The 16056-nt window shown below is 41.3% G+C and overlaps 7 protein-coding genes across 7 annotated transcripts; 3 read left to right on the plus strand and 4 right to left on the minus strand.

Annotated features, from left to right (window-relative positions):
• Nucleotides 1-1678: 1678 nt before the first annotated feature.
• Nucleotides 1679-2128, minus strand: LOC118216315 (histone H2B). Its single transcript, XM_035397406.1, has one exon. It carries the CDS (start codon nucleotides 2095-2097, stop codon nucleotides 1723-1725), a length of 375 nt encoding a protein of 124 aa, XP_035253297.1. The 5' UTR covers nucleotides 2098-2128; the 3' UTR covers nucleotides 1679-1722.
• Nucleotides 2129-3259: 1131 nt separating this feature from the next.
• LOC118216305 (histone H2A-like) lies at nucleotides 3260-3794 on the plus strand. Its single transcript, XM_035397397.1, has one exon. The coding sequence runs from the start codon at nucleotides 3273-3275 to the stop codon at nucleotides 3738-3740; it is 468 nt and encodes a 155-aa protein (XP_035253288.1). The 5' UTR covers nucleotides 3260-3272; the 3' UTR covers nucleotides 3741-3794.
• Nucleotides 3795-4600: 806 nt separating this feature from the next.
• Nucleotides 4601-5158, plus strand: LOC118216307 (histone H3). The gene has a single exon (XM_035397399.1). It carries the CDS (start codon nucleotides 4618-4620, stop codon nucleotides 5026-5028), a length of 411 nt encoding a protein of 136 aa, XP_035253290.1. The 5' UTR covers nucleotides 4601-4617; the 3' UTR covers nucleotides 5029-5158.
• A 37-nt stretch (nucleotides 5159-5195) lies between these two features.
• Nucleotides 5196-6980, minus strand: LOC118216316 (histone H4). Its single transcript, XM_035397407.1, has one exon. It carries the CDS (start codon nucleotides 6943-6945, stop codon nucleotides 6634-6636), a length of 312 nt encoding a protein of 103 aa, XP_035253298.1. The 5' UTR covers nucleotides 6946-6980; the 3' UTR covers nucleotides 5196-6633.
• Nucleotides 6981-10911: 3931 nt separating this feature from the next.
• Nucleotides 10912-11490, minus strand: LOC118216308 (histone H3). Its single transcript, XM_035397400.1, has one exon. It carries the CDS (start codon nucleotides 11471-11473, stop codon nucleotides 11063-11065), a length of 411 nt encoding a protein of 136 aa, XP_035253291.1. The 5' UTR covers nucleotides 11474-11490; the 3' UTR covers nucleotides 10912-11062.
• Nucleotides 11491-12296: 806 nt separating this feature from the next.
• Nucleotides 12297-12831, minus strand: LOC118216306 (histone H2A-like). The gene has a single exon (XM_035397398.1). It carries the CDS (start codon nucleotides 12816-12818, stop codon nucleotides 12351-12353), a length of 468 nt encoding a protein of 155 aa, XP_035253289.1. The 5' UTR covers nucleotides 12819-12831; the 3' UTR covers nucleotides 12297-12350.
• A 1127-nt stretch (nucleotides 12832-13958) lies between these two features.
• Nucleotides 13959-14405, plus strand: LOC118216314 (histone H2B). The gene has a single exon (XM_035397405.1). The coding sequence runs from the start codon at nucleotides 13987-13989 to the stop codon at nucleotides 14359-14361; it is 375 nt and encodes a 124-aa protein (XP_035253296.1). The 5' UTR covers nucleotides 13959-13986; the 3' UTR covers nucleotides 14362-14405.
• Nucleotides 14406-16056: the final 1651 nt, after the last annotated feature.

Below are 16056 nucleotides of genomic sequence, written 5' to 3' on the forward strand. Positions count from 1 at the left end.
GTCGATTCTTGCAAACGACAACATCAATTGAGCAAAAAGATGGCCTGCAAGGTAATGGGAAATAAAGCAACTTTCACAGGTCAGGGAACTGAAGCCGAGTCAAGTGCTCGGAAAGCAGCCATGTTCGCCACTGCACCACCAAAACTCTGCTGTTGCAAAATTTTTCCAGAAGGTATTCCTTTAAACCAGATGTTTTTTGGTCTTCACTCTGAAAATTGTCACACGGTACTCGATCCCTGAAAAATGCAGCAATGATTTGATTTGGGAAACGTGAGTTTTTATGCCTTGCGACTTTAAATATTCGTTCATCGGAAAATGGCAGTGGAGGGATTTGAACCCTCACCTCTGAAGAGACTGGAGCCTTCATCCAGCACCTTGGACTGCTTGGCCACACTACCTCAGCAGCTGGGCATTACTTGCACAAGAAAATAGATTTGATTTTGACACAAATAAGTATTCCTTGAGACTTTCATGTGCATATGATTTATCGTTTCCATTGCATAATAACTGGAATGTGACTTAAAATACTGTGATGCGGAGGTCACAGTTGGGCCTTTAGACTGCTTTCAACCTGAGATGGGACATAGTGCTTTGAAGGTCTGTAGCATGTGGAGCATAGTGGACAGTGGTTTTTTGACATCCATTGTGCTTCTGCCGCAGTTTTGCTAGGGATGGATTGTGGCTCTGCCGAGATATTTTTGTCTAATAATTGTTTGTCTTTTCTTTAAGGTTGTGAGTCCATATATCGGGTGACTGTTTTGGTTGCTGATGGACATTGGTAGTCTTAAAGGTAACTTAATTGCTGTAATTTTTATTTTCTGCAGCTTCTGGTCTGAAGCTGTGAACCGAGCAGGCATTTATTTTATTTCAGCAACAGCAAAAACAAATGATGGACCTGTCTGGATAGCTCAGAGCTTCTGCTATTTAAAAAAGAAATCTGTTGCAGAGCTTTACTGGTCAAGGTAGGGTGGAGGCACTTGGGGCAGAGAACAGTTTATTTTATTTTTTTGGGGAATTTCAGTTCTCTATATGCTGTATATTGCACCTATCCCACATTGATACACTACTCCACATTTCTTGCATCAGTGCATCTACACATCTTATTTTTAAAAATTGTATTTTTTAAATATAAAATAAAAATAAATTCCTCAGCTTCAGATTAACTTGGAAGTCCCGCCTCAGAGTTCATCAAGGAACTGTGCATTTCAACTCATCATAAAACGTGAGATTGGAATGAAGTCTTTCGGTAGCTGGAGATGCACACCCACTCACCTGCAATCATGCATTTTTTTTCCACATTTAGAGGCAAGTACACCCACAGTAGCACTCTACCCCTCCTTCATGCTCATTGGCAGTTCTTTGCTAAATAAAATTAGCAATAATAGCAATCATAATAGTAGCTAGCATAGCTTGTCAGCTAGCTAAAAATAAGCAGTAAAACGCTTTCCATTAAAGGTAGTCAAAGGGAAACTTGGTTTACGAGGTGGTCACATGCATAACCCATACAATGTGGATGATGGCTGTATGGATCTGGTTTGTACCAAGGTTCTAGACTAACCAGATGTACTGAATAGAACACGAAATACACCGGTTAAAAGTAAGCACTTCCCATTTATCTACTTATTCCATTCATAAATACCAATAGATTCATGGTTTTTGCCTTTTGTTTACAATGTTAGTGGCTCTTAAAAGAGCCTTTGGGTTGAGCATCATTGCGATAGTTCACTTGGAGCTCGTGTACTTCGTAACAGCCTTTGTGCCCTCAGACACAGCGTGTTTGGCCAGCTCTCCAGGCAGCAACAGGCGCACGGCGGTCTGAATCTCCCTCGAGGTGATGGTGGAACGCTTGTTGTAATGAGCCAAACGGGAAGACTCCCCAGCAATGCGTTCAAAAATGTCGTTGACAAAGGAGTTCATGATGCCCATGGCCTTTGATGAAATACCGGTGTCAGGATGCACTTGTTTCAAGACCTTATACACGTAGATGGCATAACTTTCCTTCCTAGACCTCCTGCGCTTTTTTCCTCCTTTCCCTGCCGTTTTGGTAACGGCTTTCTTGGAACCTTTCTTAGGCGCGGACTTGGCGGGCTCAGGCATTTTTTTCAGTTGATAGAAATCGAATGTCCCCTCCTGCCGTTGCCCGTGCACATATTCTGTTTATATGCAAATATTCATACTCTTCTAAGCGGGTGATGTCAGAGCGGATTCTCATTGGCGGCAGTTAGTAAACCATAAAAAATTGGCCGATTGTTGCAATTCTATTGGCTGAATTCCCTTGTTTGAAAAATCGCGCTCAAACAAAGGGGTTTTTCTTAAACCAAGCGTTTCCTTTATTTTTGTCATAATCGGAGAACAATAAATCTTCACGGAAATCCGTAGCAACCGAAAACATTCCAAGCAAAGCCCATTATACCCCAATTTCAGCACTCGTCACTTAAAAACGTTTCCGAAAACTAAAACCAATGCTGACCTATATACGTACTTCCAAAAACGAGTCTTTCTCCAGGCGTTAAACATACATTGCAACTCTAAGTGGAAAACATAGTCATTTAATCTGAGAGTTCCTTGGACCAAAGTGAATATATTGCGTTACACACCTGCATTAATGCTTACAGCCTTACTCATCATTTTGATATACGTAACGAATACCTCGAACAATACAAAGGGGCAACTGCAGCTTGGTAACCGTAAGTCTGGCTATCGGAACATTACTAATTAGGAAAAAGGGAGGTATGGGATAAGACTGCTCCATTATAAACTTAAATACTGCAACCCAATACTGAACTGCAAGTATTTGTTTAAACTTGATAATAATTGGTACAATCATGAAATGAAGTCAAATACATGATTCAGTAATTCATGGAGGTACTATCATTTTCTGGGTCATTATATTTATTTGATAATAAAATTGCGGGAAAAAGGTCGTTTTTTTTTTTTTTTTTTTTTTTTTTTTTACCACTCATTTCCAGTAATGCTGCTTTCTGGCAGATCATTGCTGAATTAAGTAGAATTAAGTACACATGCAGACCAAAGTCCTATATAAAAGTGCTTTGGACGATGATGGATAGGACACATACAAGTCATGCGCGAGTTCTACGTCCGTTTTAAGATCAGTGTTCTTGTAGTTAAACCTTATAAGCTCTGATATTTTAATTAAGACCTTTTTGCAATGTACCGCGGAGACCGATTTGATTCAGTGGTTCTGTGCCGTGAGAGCGCGTAAAAATTGTCCTCCTATCTGATTGGACAAGGTTCCATCAACGCTTCAGCCAATGGGAGAACAGATTGTTGCTATAAGTACGATCGTTGTCTACCGTTCGATTTATTCTACTTTGCTTATTGAGACTAGAAAAATGAGTGGACGAGGCAAGACTGGTGGTAAAGCAAGAGCGAAAGCTAAGACCCGCTCTTCCAGAGCCGGTCTCCAGTTTCCGGTAGGTCGCGTTCACCGATTGCTTCGTAAAGGAAACTATGCTGAGCGTGTTGGTGCCGGTGCTCCAGTTTATCTGGCCGCCGTGCTCGAATACCTCACTGCTGAGATCCTGGAGTTGGCTGGTAACGCTGCCCGAGACAACAAGAAAACCCGCATCATTCCCAGACATCTGCAGCTGGCAGTGCGTAACGACGAAGAATTGAACAAACTTCTGGGAGGCGTCACTATCGCTCAGGGCGGGGTACTGCCCAACATCCAAGCTGTGCTGCTCCCCAAGAAAACCGAAAAGGCTGTGAAGGCAAAGTAATTTTTGCTTCACTCCCACTCAAACCATTCATTCAAAGGCTCTTTTAAGAGCCACCCCATATCTGTATAAAAAGTGCCAAGTTGTCATTTGAACCAATTGAAATTCACGATGGTTGGTCTTGTGCTGTATAGTGTCCGTAATATGTGCATGCCACCGCTTTGTATCGATAGGTGGTTCTGAATTACCGTACGATAGCTGTCATTCCCAACAATTACTGAACCATAAATTCCACAAGCTGTATTGCACATTTACTGTTTTGAATGATTATTTACTCAAGCCAGGTTGTCAGAAATGACTATTTACCATGAAGACGGAAAGTCCCATATTCACATTAGTAAAACCTCACAACGTGATAAGTTTAACGTCTGAGGTAAATCTGCAGGCTCCTAATTTGTGAAGGTGTGGACACACTGTCACCAAAATGACCTGCTTGGTTGACAATGAAATCGAAGACAAACTGCTTCCGAAGATTTTTTTGTTAGAGATTTAATCAAAGCAATTTATTGAATAAACGTATTTTATTCGGATATGCAACCATATATATCACGTCAAATTGTAAAGGTAGTATGTATGAACATGCTTCACTGTTCTGAGCACCGTTTCACTGTTTGAGTCATACAATACAATGGATTGTGCTGGTCTGAGTTACAAGACTAGGAAGCAAAGATAAATCAAGGCGGTAAAGGAACAGTTTAAATTTTTGGCGGCAGAGGAAGCCGAATAAACTAACCAATGGCCTCGGGGAATGAAGACAGGATCTGGGCCAATGAGGATCCGTAAAAGCCTACCCAATCAGTTTCTCGCTGGTATGCTTTAAAAGCGTGTGTTGGGTACGTACTGAGAAGTACTTCGAAAAGCAGTTATCAACTGAGACACGATGGCTAGAACCAAGCAGACCGCTCGTAAATCTACCGGTGGTAAAGCTCCGAGGAAACAGCTCGCCACTAAGGCGGCGCGTAAGAGCGCGCCTGCTACAGGCGGCGTGAAGAAGCCTCATCGTTACAGGCCTGGTACTGTAGCTCTGCGAGAAATCCGCCGCTATCAGAAATCTACTGAACTGTTGATTCGTAAGCTGCCCTTCCAGCGCCTTGTGAGGGAGATCGCTCAGGATTTCAAGACCGATCTTCGCTTCCAAAGTTCAGCTGTAATGGCTCTGCAGGAAGCGAGCGAGGCGTATCTGGTTGGTCTGTTTGAGGACACCAATCTGTGCGCAATTCACGCCAAGAGAGTGACCATCATGCCCAAGGATATCCAGCTGGCCCGCCGCATCCGTGGAGAGCGCGCTTAAAATGGCTTGACCTAACACAATTGGAACACCAAAGGCTCTTTTCAGAGCCACCTAAGAATTTGTCAGAACAGCAAATCTGTCCATGTTCTTTTAGCGTTTGCTGTGGCATTTCCAGTGTATCATTTCTAGGTTGCTGATGCTTAATTTTAACTCGTAGAACGTGTGAATTAGGTTTGCTCTGTTTTTTTATTTTTATAAAGTTTTTCAATTATACAAGTCATTACAAACGATTACATAAACAAGAAAACCTAAATACATTAGGTAAGGCATCTTCTATATTAAAAGTCCAGTGTTTCCCAAAGGTTTGCATTGCCATGCTTGATGTCAATTGTCCTTCCACGTTTTAGTTCTGTTAAAATGTTCTTGCATACAGATTCACTTGACACGTAGATATGATCAATTGTCATTTTACTTCGCGTTTGCTCTCTGTCCGCTGCCCCCAGTGAGCAGCCAAGCAGGGGAGAAAACGGTCACAGGTTTTCTCATCTAGTGACTGGAACACTAGTTAATGGTATTGTAGTGCTATCACAAGCCAGTGCATTGCATTCAGCTCCCACTACATTTTCTGATCAGTTTTAACACAAAAGAGTCAGTCAAATTAATATGGGGAACTTCGTAGTGACTTATTTAAACCAAAAAAATCAGAGGTTTGGGAGCAATACACCTAAGTATCAAATTAAAAATAGGGTTGTGTAAAATTGTGGCCGGTGGAATAAACAGATCGTATTTTAAGATTAAACATTTAAATATTGACTGGTGACATTTGCAGATCAGTGATTAAGTGCGACCTCAAGAAAATGCTGCATACGCGTAAATTTACGCCAATCTAGAATATGAAAATTATGTAAGCCGTTACAATCTTAAAACAAATGAATAAGGGCAGACGGGGTGGGAGTAGGCAGAGCGTTAAGCAGTGGATCTGCAGTTTGTGCAAAATATGGCAAGGGATTCTGTTGTGCCGACTTCTGTGGGGAGTTCATTCCAAAATTGAGAAAATGTATTCAAATCCCCCCTCCTCAATTGGTTTAACTTGGCCAATAAATACTAATTTTGATTTTAAATTTGCAAAAATGTCATGTTCAAGTTTGTAAACTCAGAAGTTGTAGTAATTCATTTATTGCACTAGATTTAAGAAAACACAATTTGACCAGGGGTGCCAAATATAAAATATTCTTATAGGGAATTCCACTCATATCTTCCAGATGTCAAATACTGTTTTGTATTTTGCACTGACTAAACTGAGACCAAGAGTTGAGTTCAATAAAATAAATACTGGAAGTGGACAAACTGGGCAACTAAGGTGAACTGAAGAGCGCAAAAACAAATCTTGATACAGAGCGATTATTGCCGCGACTTTCATTGACGGCGGTTCGCGGCTGCAGTTCTAAAGCATTTAACTGCTAGATTTCCTACGTAGACATGATTTGCTACAAGCACACGGCGCAAAACAGAAAATAAACCAGCGAAAACTGGTAAATGAGCTCGGCATATCAAAAAAAAAAAAAAAAAAAAAAAAAGAGGAATCGCTGCTTTTCATAGAAAATATGGGTGGCTCTTAAAAGAGCCTTTGGGTAATTACAGATCGGATGTGTGAAACAGAAAGACTTAGCCGCCGAAGCCGTACAGAGTGCGACCCTGACGCTTCAGAGCATACACCACATCCATAGCTGTGACAGTCTTTCTTTTGGCGTGTTCGGTGTAGGTGACAGCATCACGGATGACGTTCTCCAGAAACACTTTCAGTACTCCTCGGGTCTCTTCATAGATCAGACCAGATATACGCTTGACTCCTCCACGGCGAGCCAAACGACGAATCGCTGGCTTTGTAATACCTTGGATGTTGTCACGAAGAACTTTGCGATGACGCTTAGCGCCTCCTTTGCCAAGACCTTTTCCGCCTTTCCCGCGACCTGACATGTTTTCTTTTGTTCTCAAGAGCTTCACAGCAGACCTTCCAGAAGAAATGCAAATATAGTCAGTAGCGCTTGTATATATTTGCGCAAAGACGACCTGATTGAAGCCTAGTTTCAACGGTAAGGCGGGTCTAGCAAAATCCCGCCCCCAGCACTCCGGCCTTCCGAGGATTGGAGTATAGGGGACTTTCAAAAAATTGCGATAAATTTTTAGGCATATATTTTTATTTTATTTTATATATATAAATGAGATTGGTTTCTTTTGCTTCGTTAATCAATAGGTGTTCTATTGTTTCCTCTTCCACACAATGTAACATTGGACACATTTTAGTGGTTACAAAACAACTCCACTTCACAATAACACGCGCTGGCAGTATGCCAACAGATATATAGGGGACTTCCTGCTTTCCGAACAAGTCCGTTTGAATAAAAAAAAAACACATTCTTGAGCAACCATGATGTCTGCTTCACAGATGATTAAAACTACTGTTGATACAAGTCAATATCGCAAAACTAGGACAGAACATTAGCGTTTCATATAATTAGCTAGTAGTCTGGGTGGACCAAGATTGGGTCACTTCATTTGGAGTGGTAATAAAATAACAACAATGACCACAGACTCTAAGCCCTTAAAAACATCAATTTCTGTAACTTCTGACCCCATTCCAACAGACCGATTTCATAAACAACTTCACATGTCCACACAATAAAGTCCCAAACTAAGGGGATTTTGCGTTTTCTTCTTCTTCTCATTCTTATTTGTCCTGCTGCCTATCCCACTAATAACATGTCTCCCCATTGGACATTTTACCGACACCCGCCAAATCTTCTCCTACACGACCCAATAAAAAACTCGCATACACACGCAAAATACCCATACCTTTTTACTCTGACCTTTACTCTACTTTAACCTGCTTTTACCCTCACTAATAATTGTCTACTACTTCTCAATTATTGCTTTTGCACCATATCTACCAGCCGTTCCCCGAACGTATACACTGTATTATGACGTACCGTCTGTACGTTCAACTGTTAACCGGCTACAATATTGCAAAGCCATATGGATTCAACGGGAGCTCTTCTGTGCTTACTCGCCTGTGTTCTTCTTTAAAACCACGGACAGGTTTGTTCATGATATTTCACCCATTGCATAGCTATGTCATGGTGCTGCCCTAACAAAGTGAGAGACTGGTAAACCTCCGGTTGAACGATTGAATCCCGCCTCGTCCTCAGCAGATAATTTCCTCTTTTACATTAACGTTCTCTTACGCTTATATTTTCTTTACCAAAACTCACTCACGGCCACCCATATGCATTTCATGACGGCAAATGTATTCCATTTAATAAAAAGTTACACCAGTTCACCACCCAATCAAAAACTCGCATACACAGGCAAAATACCCATACCTTCTTACTCTGAAACATTTCCAGTTTAAATAGCTAATCTGCTTGTAGCCTAGTGGGTAAGGTTACAGTCTTGGGAACACGGAGTCTTAGGTTCAAGCCCAGCTAGGGACACATTTCTTTAACCTGCTTTTACCCTCACTAATAATTGTCTACTACTTCTCAATTATTGCTTTTGCACCATATCTACCCGCCGTTCACCGAACGTATACACTGAATTATGATGTACCGTCTGCACGTTCAGTTATTAACCGGCTACAATATTGCAAAGCCATATGGATTCAACAAGAGCTCTTCTGTGCTTACTGGCCTGTGTTCTTTAAAACCACGGACAGGTTTGCTAATGATATTTCACCCATTGCATAGCTATGTCATGGTGCTGCACTAACAAAGTCACAGACTGGTAAACCTCCGGTTGAAGGATTGAATCCCGCCTCACCCTCAGGCAGATAATTTCCTCTTTTACACTAATGTTTTCTTACGCTTTTATATTTTCTTTACCAAAACTCACTCACGGCCACCCATATGCATTTCATGACGGCAAATGTATTCCTTTTATTAAAAAGTTACACCAGTTCACCGCTGTGCCATTTCTACTAACTATATTTCTTCACTTGGCTACCGTACAAAACCTTCTTATCAGCAAACGCCACGTTTCTACAGTCATGTTACCTCGCCCTGTTCTCTATCTAGCCACATACAAACAATTACTACGTATGTACGTTCTGCAACTCCCCATTAAAACATTACATTTAAAATCATGACTCACCAATAAGTATAACTACTAGTACTGAACATGAGAAAAGCACAACAGTGCAATAGATTTCACTCATTGCTTAACCCTCCACTTTAATAACTAATGCTTTACACCGACTATTATATATAGCGTTCCATAAGCAAACTAAGCTCGCTCATGGTCACTTTATTTACTCCGCACTATATTCTGTGATCATGTCAACCTTCACCTACATGCCCATTCTGCTAAAAACATATTGTTTCAACTACGCAATTTCATCATTTCGTCCTAATTTCTCTCACACTGTTGTTATTTTCTCATATGCAAAGCCTGCTGGAACACATGCGTCTGCTCCTATTCTCCACTATCAACTTTTCCGATTCTAGCTTAGCAAAACAGCAAAGAGGATTCCTACCTGCTGATAAGCCTATCAAAATGCCTTATAAACCTTACAAACACTAAAAGTGCATCTCCACGAAATAACAGACAACGGAGCAGGACAGAAGGGTATACAAGTTGCAACCTAGGGAGCTCTAATTCTACGGGCTTGCTCATTCTTTTATCAATCAAGGCTCGTTGGATGGCCGTCAAATCCGTGAGTACATACACTAGCCATATTTCACCTGCGCTTCTGTTGTGTTTACGCTTACGCCACTGCACGCTTTGTCACAGCCACTGTTTTACATTTATAGCAAACCGAAACTGCTAAACCGTATACGCTCATTAGACTGTACAAATTCACACAAGGATGACTTGAAAGAATTGAGGAAATATTGGGTAGCATTGCTTTGAAAAACATCTTATGTAATTTCGGTGAGGCAAGATAGCCTATATTGTTTGTAGTACCGTAACTTGGCGTCATTTTGATATCAATACTTTTGAGTAACTTGGCATTTTTGTACGTTGAAAACGTGTTTTTTATGAGATATAATATAAATGTCAAGATGTTAGTCTTATTTTATATATGTCTGCGTTTTGTGCAATAAAGAACTCTTACAACTAAAAAATTAAATTAAATAAATTCTTCACATTTGTTTTGCGATGGGCTGTTGTGTTTTTCAGTCTCTGATATCTGGAACATGGTGGACAGTGGGGTTTCTATCTCTGATATCTGGAACATGGTGGACAGTGGGGTTTCTGTCTCTGATATCTGGAACATGGTGGACAGTGGGGTTTCTGTCTCTGATATCTGGAACATGGTGGACAGTGGGGTTTCGGTTTCTGATATCTTGAACATGATGGACAGTGGGGTTTCTGTCTCTGATATTCGGAACATGGTGGACAGTGGGGTTTCTGTTTTCCATTGCACTTCTGGCAGTTATTGCTATAGAGGGACTGTGTTCTGCACTGGCGAGATATTTGTGGTATAGGTTACAAGTTCAGCACCTTACCCATTATACTACGCTACTAAACTGCCGTCTTTATGTTGTAAGTCCAGATATCAGGTGACTACATGGGTTACTAATGTACATTGGTAGTCTGAAGGCCAACTATATGCATTTTCAACAACAACAGAGGACCTGAATGGAGAACTTCGAGCTTCTGCTCTGTTTTATCTGTTGCGGAGCTTTATTGGCCAATGTAGGGTGGAGGCATAGGACATCTTTTATTCTATTCGGGGCGTTCTGGTTCACTATGTGTATGTTAAATCTATGCAACATTGATAGCTTCTCCCCCCCCTTTTACATCTACAAGACATCAGAGTGGAATTTCTTACAAGAATAGATTTATTCTTTGGATTACGAATGTTTGATGGGTCATTAAAAGATTAGCTCAATTTATTAAATCATGAAAAAAAGCATTTATAAAACCCAAAATATTACTGGAGATTGGGATGGAATTACTGAAAATGTATTAGGGGATGAATACAATGTACAGCTATAGTCACTAGATAAGAAAACGGACATTTGCTGTTCTGACAAATTCTTAGGTGGCTCTGAAAAGAGCCTTTGGTGTTCCAATTGTGTTAGGTCAAGCCATTTTAAGCGCGCTCTCCACGGATGCGGCGGGCCAGCTGGATATCCTTGGGCATGATGGTCACTCTCTTGGCGTGAATTGCGCACAGATTGGTGTCCTCAAACAGACCAACCAGATACGCCTCGCTCGCTTCCTGCAGAGCCATTACAGCTGAACTTTGGAAGCGAAGATCGGTCTTGAAATCCTGAGCGATCTCCCTCACAAGGCGCTGGAAGGGCAGCTTACGAATCAACAGTTCAGTAGATTTCTGATAGCGGCGGATTTCTCGCAGAGCTACAGTACCAGGCCTGTAACGATGAGGCTTCTTCACGCCGCCTGTAGCAGGCGCGCTCTTACGCGCCGCCTTAGTGGCGAGCTGTTTCCTCGGAGCTTTACCACCGGTAGATTTACGAGCGGTCTGCTTGGTTCTAGCCATCGTGTCTCAGTTGATAACTGCTTTTCGAAATACTTCTCAGTACGTACCCAACACACGCTTTTAAAGCATACCAGCGAGAAACTGATTGGGTAGGCTTTTACCGATCCTCATTGGCCCAGATCCTGTCTTCATTCCCCGAGGCCATTGGTTAGTTTATTCGGCTTCCTCTGCCGCCAAAAATTTAAACTGTTCCTTTACCGCCTTGATTTATCTTTGCTTCCTAGTCTTGTAACTCAGACCAGCACAATCCACTGTATTGTATGACTCAAACAGTGAAACGGTGCTCAGAACAGTGAAGCATGTTCATACATACTACCTTTACAATTTGACGTGATATATATGGTTGCATATCCGAATAAAATACGTTTATTCAATAAATTGCTTTGATTAAATCTCTAACAAAAAAATCTTCGGAAGCAGTTTGTCTTCGATTTCATTGTCAACCAAGCAGGTCATTTTGGTGACAGTGTGTCCACACCTTCACAAATTAGGAGCCTGCAGATTTACCTCAGACGTTAAACTTATCACGTTGTGAGGTTTTACTAATGTGAATATGGGACTTTCAGTCTTCATGGTAAATAGTCATTTCTGACAACCTGGCTTGAGTAAATAATCATTCAAAACAGTAAATGTGCAATACAGCTTGTGGAATTTATGGTTCAGTAATTGTTGGGAATGACAGCTATCGTACGGCAATTCAGAACCACCTATCGATACAAAGCGGTGGCATGCACATATTACGGACACTATACAGCACAAGACCAACCATCGTGAATTTCAATTGGTTCAAATGACAACTTGGCACTTTTTATACAGATATGGGGTGGCTCTTAAAAGAGCCTTTGAATGAATGGTTTGAGTGGGAGTGAAGCAAAAATTACTTTGCCTTCACAGCCTTTTCGGTTTTCTTGGGGAGCAGCACAGCTTGGATGTTGGGCAGTACCCCGCCCTGAGCGATAGTGACGCCTCCCAGAAGTTTGTTCAATTCTTCGTCGTTACGCACTGCCAGCTGCAGATGTCTGGGAATGATGCGGGTTTTCTTGTTGTCTCGGGCAGCGTTACCAGCCAACTCCAGGATCTCAGCAGTGAGGTATTCGAGCACGGCGGCCAGATAAACTGGAGCACCGGCACCAACACGCTCAGCATAGTTTCCTTTACGAAGCAATCGGTGAACGCGACCTACCGGAAACTGGAGACCGGCTCTGGAAGAGCGGGTCTTAGCTTTCGCTCTTGCTTTACCACCAGTCTTGCCTCGTCCACTCATTTTTCTAGTCTCAATAAGCAAAGTAGAATAAATCGAACGGTAGACAACGATCGTACTTATAGCAACAATCTGTTCTCCCATTGGCTGAAGCGTTGATGGAACCTTGTCCAATCAGATAGGAGGACAATTTTTACGCGCTCTCACGGCACAGAACCACTGAATCAAATCGGTCTCCGCGGTACATTGCAAAAAGGTCTTAATTAAAATATCAGAGCTTATAAGGTTTAACTACAAGAACACTGATCTTAAAACGGACGTAGAACTCGCGCATGACTTGTATGTGTCCTATCCATCATCGTCCAAAGCACTTTTATATAGGACTTTGGTCTGCATGTGTACTTAATTCTACTTAATTCAGCAATGATCTGCCAGAAAGCAGCATTACTGGAAATGAGTGTGGTAAAAAAAAAAAAAAAAAAAACGACCTTTTTCCCGCAATTTTATTATCAAATAAATATAATGACCCAGAAAATGATAGTACCTCCATGAATTACTGAATCATGTATTTGACTTAATTTCATGATTGTACCAATTATTATCAAGTTTAAACAAATACTTGCAGTTCAGTATTGGGTTGCAGTATTTAAGTTTATAATGGAGCAGTCTTATCCCATACCTCCCTTTTTCCTAATTAGTAATGTTCCGATAGCCAGACTTACGGTTACCAAGCTGCAGTTGCCCCTTTGTATTGTTCGAGGTATTCGTTACGTATATCAAAATGACGAGTAAGGCTGTAAGCATTAATGCAGGTGTGTAACGCAATATATTCACTTTGGTCCAAGGAACTCTCAGATTAAATGACTACGTTTTCCACTTAGAGTTGCAATGTATGTTTAACGCCTGGAGAAAGACTCGTTTTTGGAAGTACGTATATAGGTCAGCATTGGTTTTAGTTTTCGGAAACGTTTTTAAGTGACGAGTGCTGAAATTGGGGTATAATGGGCTTTGCTTGGAATGTTTTCGGTTGCTACGGATTTCCGTGAAGATTTATTGTTCTCCGATTATGACAAAAATAAAGGAAACGCTTGGTTTAAGAAAAACCCCTTTGTTTGAGCGCGATTTTTCAAACAAGGGAATTCAGCCAATAGAATTGCAACAATCGGCCAATTTTTTATGGTTTACTAACTGCCGCCAATGAGAATCCGCTCTGACATCACCCGCTTAGAAGAGTATGAATATTTGCATATAAACAGAATATGTGCACGGGCAACGGCAGGAGGGGACATTCGATTTCTATCAACTGAAAAAAATGCCTGAGCCCGCCAAGTCCGCGCCTAAGAAAGGTTCCAAGAAAGCCGTTACCAAAACGGCAGGGAAAGGAGGAAAAAAGCGCAGGAGGTCTAGGAAGGAAAGTTATGCCATCTACGTGTATAAGGTCTTGAAACAAGTGCATCCTGACACCGGTATTTCATCAAAGGCCATGGGCATCATGAACTCCTTTGTCAACGACATTTTTGAACGCATTGCTGGGGAGTCTTCCCGTTTGGCTCATTACAACAAGCGTTCCACCATCACCTCGAGGGAGATTCAGACCGCCGTGCGCCTGTTGCTGCCTGGAGAGCTGGCCAAACACGCTGTGTCTGAGGGCACAAAGGCTGTTACGAAGTACACGAGCTCCAAGTGAACTACCGCAATGATGCTAAACCCAAAGGCTCTTTTAAGAGCCACTAACATTGTAAACAAAAGGCAAAAACCATGAATCTATTGGTATTTATGAATGGAATAAGTAGATAAATGGGAAGTGCTTACTTTTAACCGGTGTATTTCGTGTTCTATTCAGTACATCTGGTTAGTCTAGAACCTTGGTACAAACCAGATCCATACAGCCATCATCCACATTGTATGGGTTATGCATGTGACCACCTCGTAAACCAAGTTTCCCTTTGACTACCTTTAATGGAAAGCGTTTTACTGCTTATTTTTAGCTAGCTGACAAGCTATGCTAGCTACTATTATGATTGCTATTATTGCTAATTTTATTTAGCAAAGAACTGCCAATGAGCATGAAGGAGGGGTAGAGTGCTACTGTGGGTGTACTTGCCTCTAAATGTGGAAAAAAAATGCATGATTGCAGGTGAGTGGGTGTGCATCTCCAGCTACCGAAAGACTTCATTCCAATCTCACGTTTTATGATGAGTTGAAATGCACAGTTCCTTGATGAACTCTGAGGTGGGACTTCCAAGTTAATCTGAAGCTGAGGAATTTATTTTTATTTTATATTTAAAAAATACAATTTTTAAAAATAAGATGTGTAGATGCACTGATGCAAGAAATGTGGAGTAGTGTATCAATGTGGGATAGGTGCAATATACAGCATATAGAGAACTGAAATTCCCCAAAAAAATAAAATAAACTGTTCTCTGCCCCAAGTGCCTCCACCCTACCTTGACCAGTAAAGCTCTGCAACAGATTTCTTTTAAATAGCAGAAGCTCTGAGCTATCCAGACAGGTCCATCATTTGTTTTTGCTGTTGCTGAAATAAAATAAATGCCTGCTCGGTTCACAGCTTCAGACCAGAAGCTGCAGAAAATAAAAATTACAGCAATTAAGTTACCTTTAAGACTACCAATGTCCATCAGCAACCAAAACAGTCACCCGATATATGGACTCACAACCTTAAAGAAAAGACAAACAATTATTAGACAAAAATATCTCGGCAGAGCCACAACCCATCCCTAGCAAAACTTCGGCAGAAGCACAATGGATGTCAAAAAACCACTGTCCACTATGCTCCACATGCTACAGACCTTCAAAGCACTATGTCCCATTTCAGGTTGAAAGCAGTCTAAAGGCCCAACTGTGACCTCCGCATCACAGTATTTTAAGTCACATTCCAGTTATTATGCAATGGAAACGATAAATCATATGCACATGAAAGTCTCAAGGAATACTTATTTGTGTCAAAATCAAATCTATTTTCTTGTGCAAGTAATGCCCAACTGCTCAGGTAGTGTGGCCAAGCAGTCCAAGGTGCTGGATGAAGGCTCCAGTCTCTTCAGAGGTGAGGGTTCAAATCCCTCCACTGCCATTTTCCGATGAACAAATATTTAAAGTCGCAAGGCATAAAAACTCATGTTTCCCAAATCAAATCATTGCTGCATTTTTCAGGGATCGAGTACCGTGATTTCACAGTGTGACAATTTTCAGAGTGAAGACCAAAAAACATCTGGTTTAAAGGAATACCTTCTGGAAAAATTTTGCAACAACAGAGTTTTGGTGGTGCAGTGGCGAACATGGCTGCTTTCCGAGCACTTGACTCAGCTTCAGTTCCCTGACCTGTGAAAGTTGCTTTATTTCCCATTACCTTGCAGGCCATATT

Source organism: Anguilla anguilla, chromosome 17 (genome assembly GCF_013347855.1).
Source record: "Anguilla anguilla isolate fAngAng1 chromosome 17, fAngAng1.pri, whole genome shotgun sequence".
Classification (NCBI taxonomy): domain Eukaryota; kingdom Metazoa; phylum Chordata; class Actinopteri; order Anguilliformes; family Anguillidae; genus Anguilla; species Anguilla anguilla.